The following is a 7,912-nucleotide window of genomic DNA, read 5'->3' on the forward strand; positions in this document are numbered from 1 at the left end:
AATCTTGCCATCAGCACGAGAGCCTCTTTTGGTATCTTGCCTTCAGCATGAGAGCCTCTTTTGTAATCTTGCCATAAACATGAGGGCCTCTTTTTTAATCTTGCTATCAGCATGAGAGCCTCTTTTGTAATCTTGCCGTCAGCATGAGAGCCTCTTTTGTAATCTTGCCATCAGCATGAGAGCCTCTTTTGGTATCTTGCCTTCAGCATGAGAGCCTCTTTTGTGATCTTGCATGACAGCCTCTTTTGTAATCTTGCCACCAGCATGAGAGCCTCTTTTGTAAGCTTGCCATAAGCATGAAAGCCTCTTTTGTAAGCTTGGCATAAGCATGAGAATCTCTTTTGTAACCTTGCCATTAGCATGAGAATCTCTTATGTACTTTTGCTATCAGCATGAGAGCCTCTTTTGAAATCTTGCCATCTGCATGAGAGCCTCTTTTGTAATCTTGCCTTCAGCATGAGAGCCTCTTTTGGTATCTTGCCTTCAGCATGAGAGCCTCTTTTGTGATCTTGCATGACAGCCTCTTTTGTAATCTTGCCACCAGCATGAGAGCCTCTTTTGTAAGCTTGCCATAAGCATGAAAGCCTCTTTTGTAAGCTTGGCATAAGCATGAGAATCTCTTTTGTAACCTTGCCATTAGCATGAGAATCTCTTATGTACTTTTGCTATCAGCATGAGAGCCTCTTTTGAAATCTTGCCATCTGCATGAGAGCCTCTTTTGTAATATTGCCTTCAGCATGAGAGCCTCTTTTGTAATCTTGCCATCAGTATGAGCTCCTCTTTTGTAACCTTACCATTAGCATGAGAATCTCTTTTGTAACCTTGCCATTAGCATGAGAATCTCTTATTTACTTTTGCTATCAGCATGAGAGCCTCTTTTGAAATCTTGCCATCTGCATGAGAGCCTCTTTTGTAAGCTTGCCATCAACATGAGAATCTCTTATGTAATCTTCCCATCAGCACCAAAGCCTCTTTTGTAATCTTCCCATCAGGATAAGAGCTTCTTTTGTAATCTTTCTGTCAGCATGAGAACCTCATTTGTAACTTTCCCATTAGGCAACCTCTATAATAATCACCACAAAATCACAAGAACCTCTTATAATCTTTCCACTAGTATAAAAGCCTCTTTTATAATCTTCCGTTTAATCCCATTACCTCTTTTGTAGCATTTGCCATTCTTCTATTACATGAAAAGAGGATCAGTAAAAACAAATCGATACGTTGTGTTCTTTATAACCAAAAAGTACAGATCAGTTATAGTCGCGGTATCTGTTGTCATTTCCAAATCCTTCAGACATAACGATAGTTGAACAAAGCTTCGATGTTGAACGGTTGAAAGAAAACGGCAGTTTTGCAAATGGGACAGACTTTTAGGAAGATGAAGGAGTGTCTGGGCCAATCTAGTATATAAGATCATGTTGAGAGCGTATGTAAGCGGGCAAGATGTTGGGAGGATGAGGAGAAGAAATATATAATAATAACTGAACAAATCCTAGATATAGAACGGCTTGTAGAAAACGGCAGGTTTTGCAGTTGGGACAGACTCATAGGTAGATGAAGGAGTGTCTGGGCCAATATAGTATTTAGGATCAGGTTTAGAGCGTCTGTAAGCGGGCAAGACGTTGGGAGAAGAAGAAGAAGAAGAAGAAGAAGAAGTATTAGTAGAGGAAGAAGAAGAAGAAGAAGAAGAAGAAGAAGAAGAAGTAGTAGAAGAAGAAGAAGAAGAAGAAGAATAAGAAGAAGAAGAAGAGGGACGTTTATACGATGGTTTTGTCTCTCGAGTACGATACACTGGGCGTTCAGCTTCTTCATAGTCGACCTTAGCGACGAAACCAGAATCTTCTGTGACAGTGTAGGTCACTCTTTGGATTCGTCCGTCTGGGAGCAGCACAGAGTACGACCCCTGTGTGTTGTGGCCCTTCCGGGATTCCTGGTGGTCGTAGTTGCTTCCAGAATGTGGGTCGTCCACCGACCAGGCAGATTTGTAGATAGGGACGCTCTGAAAGAAGGCATTGCTAGTTTTGATGGTGTAATGAGCACCCTACTTGTCTTCTTAACTGAGTAGAATGCATTGCTCTCTAGGAAAAGAGTTAAGTTAGGTTAGGTTAGGTTAGGTTAGGTAGGTAAGCTGTGAAAAGAGTAGCACGCACTACCCTGTACCTAGAGAGATCCTAAAAAGATACATTGCTAAATGGTATAATATACAACAACAATAAATACAGCTATTTCTAGTCCACTGCAGGACAACGGCCTCAGACATGTAAATTCATGTCTGGGGTTTGGCCAGTTTTATCATTATTATCAATAATAATAATAATAATAATAATAATAATAATAATAATAATGAATTATTATTATTATTATTATTATTATTATTATTATCATTAATTGTAAACCCATAATCCTAATTGGAAAAGCAGGATGCTATAAGCCCAAGGGCTCCACCAGTGAAAAACCGCCCAGTGAGGAAAGGAAATAAGGAAATAAACTACGAGAAGAAAATCATTTAAAATATTCACCTCATAAGACGAATCTTCCTCAGACGAAGAACCATCCAGCTGAAGGATATCAGAGTCGGGATAAGACAGAATAGGATTATATAATGAGAAAGGATTCCTAGGAGTCTCGTAGGATAAGGACAGCGGGAAGTAAATTTGCGAGGGCGTCGAGATGGCGGAGGACGCGAAAGCCAGGAGGAAAAGACGCCGCCCCTGGGGAGGGAAATAAATTATAATAGGATTGATTATTTTGGGTGAATGTTTCATTAGTTGAGTATTTGAGCGAGTTTAGTGAAAAATTGATTTATAGGTGGATATTAAGTTGTTTTTGATATTGGTGTATCTTAATAGTATATAGATTTCTTTATTTTTTAATTTCATATATACTGTATATGTATATATATATATATATATATATATATATATATATATATATATATATATATATATATATATATATATATATATATAATGTTGAAGATATATATCAATATCTAACTGCAAAAATACACCAAATATTTTATTAACTATTACTTATCAACCGTGCGTCAAAAAATTCATGGCAAACGAATTATTATTATTATTATTATTATTATTATTATTATTATTATTATTATTATTATTATTATTATTATTATTATTATTATTATTATCATAAATAGGTGTAAAAGACTCTTCCATCTTACCTGCATCGTTTTTATCTCGTCTTAGACAGGTAATGACACGGCTCACTAATTTCACGTTCCTTATATACGGATACCATCACCTCACGGCTCACGTGTCACGTAAGAGGAAAGGGGCGGAGCGTGACACGGAAAAGGGGGCGGGGCATTCCCGTGAAACCGCAAGGTAGGCGGAGCCAAGTCCCGTACGGTCGATTGCTATTGGTTAAAGAGTTCATACGTCATGGAAACGGTCGACTGCTATTGGTTAAAGAGTTCACACGTCATGAAAAAACGTCAGTTACCGACGAGCAACTGGTTTGGAGAGGTTTATTGTTGTCTTTGCTTTCATCTCGAGCGGACGTGACTGGACCGGATGCTGTAAGTCAGGTAATCTCATTACCGTGGGAAGTGAAGGTTTAATGAGCTTATCTGGGAAGGTATTATTACCTGTGAGTTATTAATATCACCTTTTCAATTTAATTAATTCAAGGACGATTAAGAATTTGCTTTCATAACGTTATTTACGATTAATTTTTGGATATTTAAAGGTTTAAAACATTGTTTTGTTAGTATTAAAAATACTACAATGAAATTTCTATTAATTGTTCAATGTTTAATTAATTAAAAGTGGCTTTTTATACTAGAAATTAAAGTAGCTTGTAAAATAAAATTTACAAATAATAGCAACAAATATTTTTTTTTATTTTTTTTTTATTTTAGCTCTTAAAAGACAAATTTGCTTCCAAACATTAATATTAGAAAAACTTATTAATCATTATTATATGAAAAAAATATCGCGAGATAAGTAACAATGTAAGGAAAATAAAAGAAAATATGAAAGAAATACAGAAGAAAGCTTGTCATATTATTATTATTATTATTATTATTATTATTATTATTATTATTATTATTATTATTATTATTATTATTATTATTATTATCATTATTATTATAATTTTTTTCTACTTTTATTCCAATGAAGCTGATAATTATTATTATTATTATTATTATTATTATTATTATTATTATTATTATTATTATTATAAGCTAAGCTAAAACCCTAGTTGGAAAAGCAGGATGCTATAAGCCCAAGGGCTCCATCAAAGTAAAATAGCCTAATGAGGAAAGGCAATAAAAAAAAAATAAATCACAAGAGAAGTAATAATCAAATATAAACTTCAAGAACAATAACAACAATAAGGAAACAACGGCGGAAGTAATTTTTTATATCATATTTCCTGCCAAAAAAGAAATGACTTTTCCACATTCCTTCCTGCTAAAAAAAAAGACTTTTCCAGACTTCCTTCCTGCTAAAAAAAAAAGACTTTTCTTGACTTCCTTCCGGCTAAAAAAAAAGACTTTTCCAGACTTCCCTCAAATCTTCTATCAAAAACAAACTTTTCCAAACTTCCTTCTTGCTAACAAAAAGACTTTTCCAGATTTCCATCCTGCTAAAAAAAGGACTTTTCCAGATTTCCACCCTGCTAAAAATTTTTTTTTCCAGACTTCTATCTTGCTAAAAAAAAAAAAAAAAGACTTTTTCAGACTTCCTTCCTGCTAAAAAAAAGACTTTTCTAAAAAAGACTTTTCCAGACTTCCTTCCTGCTTTTTAAAAAAAGACTTTTCCAGTTTTTCCAGACTTCCTTCTTAACTTTCCAGCGCTTCCTGGAAACTCAGCTCTTCAGAATTGAAGAGAATATCTCGTGAGTGAACTTGGCCTGGGTGGGGGGGTGGAGGGGTGGAGGTGGGGGGGTGGAGGTGGGGGGGTGGAGGTGGGTGGGGGGAGGGGGGTTGGGGGTGTTGGGGGTGTTGGGGTGGTTATTATTGTGGGTGTGCGTGGGTCACTTGTTAGACCACTTCTTTGGGAAGCATTCGAGATTCTTCCTCGTCTGTTGCTATGTTGAATACTTGACTTATATATATATATATATATATATATATATATATATATATATATATATATATATATATATATATATATATATATATATATATATATATATATATATATAAGTATGTATATATATATATATATATATATATATATATATATATATATATATATAAGTATGTATATATATATATATATATATATATATATATATATATAAGTATGTATATATATATATATATATATATCTATATACAGTATATATATATATATATATATATATATATATATATATACATATATATATATATATATATATATATATATACATATATATATATATATACATATATTGTATATATATTTTATATATATATATATATATAATTTTTTTTCTTCTTTTTTCTTTTTTTACAACTTTGTTAACTGACTTTTGTCATTAACTCGATTTTCATATGTCTCTATTCTTTTTGCAATCAATATTTCATTAATTCACAATTAGAGTTTATTTGAATTTTTTTTTCTTTATTTTTACAACTTCGTTAACTAACATTTGCCATTAATTCGATTTTCATATGTCTCTCTTCTTACTGCAATCGGATTTTTCTTTAATTCATTATCAGCGCTTAATTGATTTATTTTTTTTTAAATAATTTCATATACAAACAGTATTTCCTCGATTGAAAACGGTATAAATACATAATTTACTTCCGTTTTGTATAAAGTCAGCCAGGTTTTACCATCAATATTGAAGTTCAGGCTGTTTATGATAAACGATAATCTTCTATATATATATATATATATATATATATATATATATATATATATATATATATATATATATATTATTATTATTATTAAATGCTAAGCTACAACCCTAGTTGGAAAAGCAGGATGCTATAAGCCCAGGGGCCCCAACAGGGAAAATAGCTCAGTGAGGAAAGGAAACAAGGAAAAATAAAATATTTTAAGAATAGTAACAACATTAAAATAAATATTTCCTATATAAACGATAAAAACTTCAACAAAACAAGAGAAAGAGAAACTAGATAGAACAGTGTGCCTGAGTGTACCCTCAAGCAAGAGAACTCTAACCCAAGACAGTGGAAGGCCATGGTACAGAGGCTATAGCACTACCCAAGACTAGAGAACAATGGTTTGATTTTGGAGTGTCCTTCTCCTAGAAGAGCTGCTTACCATAGCTAAAGAGTCTCTTCTACCCTTACCAAGAGGAAAGTAGCCACTGAACAATTACATTGCCGTAGTTAACCCCTTGGGTGAAGAAGAATTGTTTAGTAATCTCAGTGTTGTCAGGTGTATGAGGACAGAGGAGAATCTGTAAAGAATAGGCCAGACTATTCGGTGTCTGTGTAGGCAAAGGGAAAGAACCGTAACCAGAGAGAAGGATCCAATATGGTACTGTATGGCCAGTCAAAGGACCCCCTAACTCTCTAGCGGTAGTATCTCAACGGGCGGCTGGTGCCCTGGCCAACCTACTACCTATATATATATATATATATATATATATATATATATATATATATATATATATATATATATATATATGAAAGTAACATCTAAAATAAACATATATATACAAATATATATATAATGAAAAGAATAAAATCTAACAAGAAAAGTAGCAGATTTAAAAACGGTATCTGGAAAATTTTAATTATCTATTACTAGAAAATATGTCTTGACCTTCCAGGGGCTCCCATGACATTTCAGTCCTAATTTGACTTAAGAGTTCTCTTGCTTGAGGGTACACTCGGGCACACTATTATATCTATTTTCTCTTCCTCTTGCTTTGTTAAAGTTTTTTTTTTATAGTTTATTTTAATGTTGTTACTATTCTTGAAAATATTTTATTTTTCCTTGATCTGACATCAAAAACTGTTAAGCTCACTTAAAGATACTTTTATGAAGATCTTGTCTTTATCCATAGACCTTCCATTAAATGATTGACTTCGAAAACTGTTATGCCAACTTATACATATTTTTATAAAGATCTTGTCTTTATTCAAAGACCTTCCATTATATTCTTGATTTCCAAAACTGTTAAGCTCACTTATGAATTCTTTTATAAAGATCTTGTCTTTATCCAAAGACCTTCCATTATATTCTAGACTTCGAAAACTGTTAAGTTCACTTATAAATACTTTTATAAAGATTTTGTCTTTATCCAAAGACCTTCCATTATATTCTTGACTTCGAAAACTGTTATGCTAACTTATAAATACTTTTATAAAGATCTTGTCTTTATTCAAAGACCTTCCATAATATCACTGACTTCGAAAATTTATTTTTTTCTCTCTCGAAGAAATTGCAAATACATTGTAATTCCTGTGACACAAGGGACGGGAAAATAGGTAAAAAAACATTAACAATTCACCACATTGAAAAAAAAAATTGCCTTCCAAATGTAACTTGACCTATAGTCATTTTTTTTAGCGAGGCAGATTTGCACCGACTCGCAGCGGTGCCCTTTTAGCTCGGAAAGTTTCCCGATCGCTGATTGGTTGGACAAGATAATTCTAACCAATCAGATAGCCGGAAAGTTTTTCCGAGCTAAAAGGGCACCGCTGCGAGTCGGTGCAAATGCACCTCATTAAAAAAAATTGACTGTAGGTTGTAACATGAGCTTTTTTGAAATACTGGACAAAGAAATATGAGAAAGGTCAAGGTCTGCAGGACTAGGAGTGCAGGTCAAGAATCTAGGTCAAAGAAAGGTCAAACAACAGGTCAAGGTATGGAGGTCGAAGCTCTATGTCAAGGCATGCAAGACGAAGGCCTTGGGTCAAAGAATATTGGTCAAGAATATGGGACAAGGCTTGTGAGTCAAGGACACTAGGTTA

General features: G+C 33.3%; 1 protein-coding gene across 1 annotated transcript; it reads right to left on the bottom strand.

Annotated features, from left to right (window-relative positions):
* Positions 1–1,217: 1,217 nt before the first annotated feature.
* Positions 1,218–3,534, bottom strand: LOC137623154 (cuticle protein 18.6-like). The gene is made up of 3 exons (XM_068353842.1): positions 3,185–3,534; positions 2,520–2,711; positions 1,218–1,999 (listed from the first exon to the last, which is right to left on the bottom strand). The coding sequence occupies exons 1-3, from the start codon at positions 3,188–3,190 to the stop codon at positions 1,493–1,495; spliced, it is 705 nt and encodes a 234-aa protein (XP_068209943.1). The 5' UTR covers positions 3,191–3,534; the 3' UTR covers positions 1,218–1,492.
* Positions 3,535–7,912: the final 4,378 nt, after the last annotated feature.

Source organism: Palaemon carinicauda, chromosome 30 (genome assembly GCF_036898095.1).
Source record: "Palaemon carinicauda isolate YSFRI2023 chromosome 30, ASM3689809v2, whole genome shotgun sequence".
In the NCBI taxonomy this organism is placed as follows: domain Eukaryota; kingdom Metazoa; phylum Arthropoda; class Malacostraca; order Decapoda; family Palaemonidae; genus Palaemon; species Palaemon carinicauda.

Excerpts from the sequence above, each read along its gene's own strand:
- LOC137623154 (XM_068353842.1), bottom strand. Across the intron at positions 2,000-2,519 it reads AGGAAGATTCGTCTTATGAG|AGCGTCCCTATCTACAAATC; the intron begins GTGAATATTTTA and ends GCCTTCTTTCAG.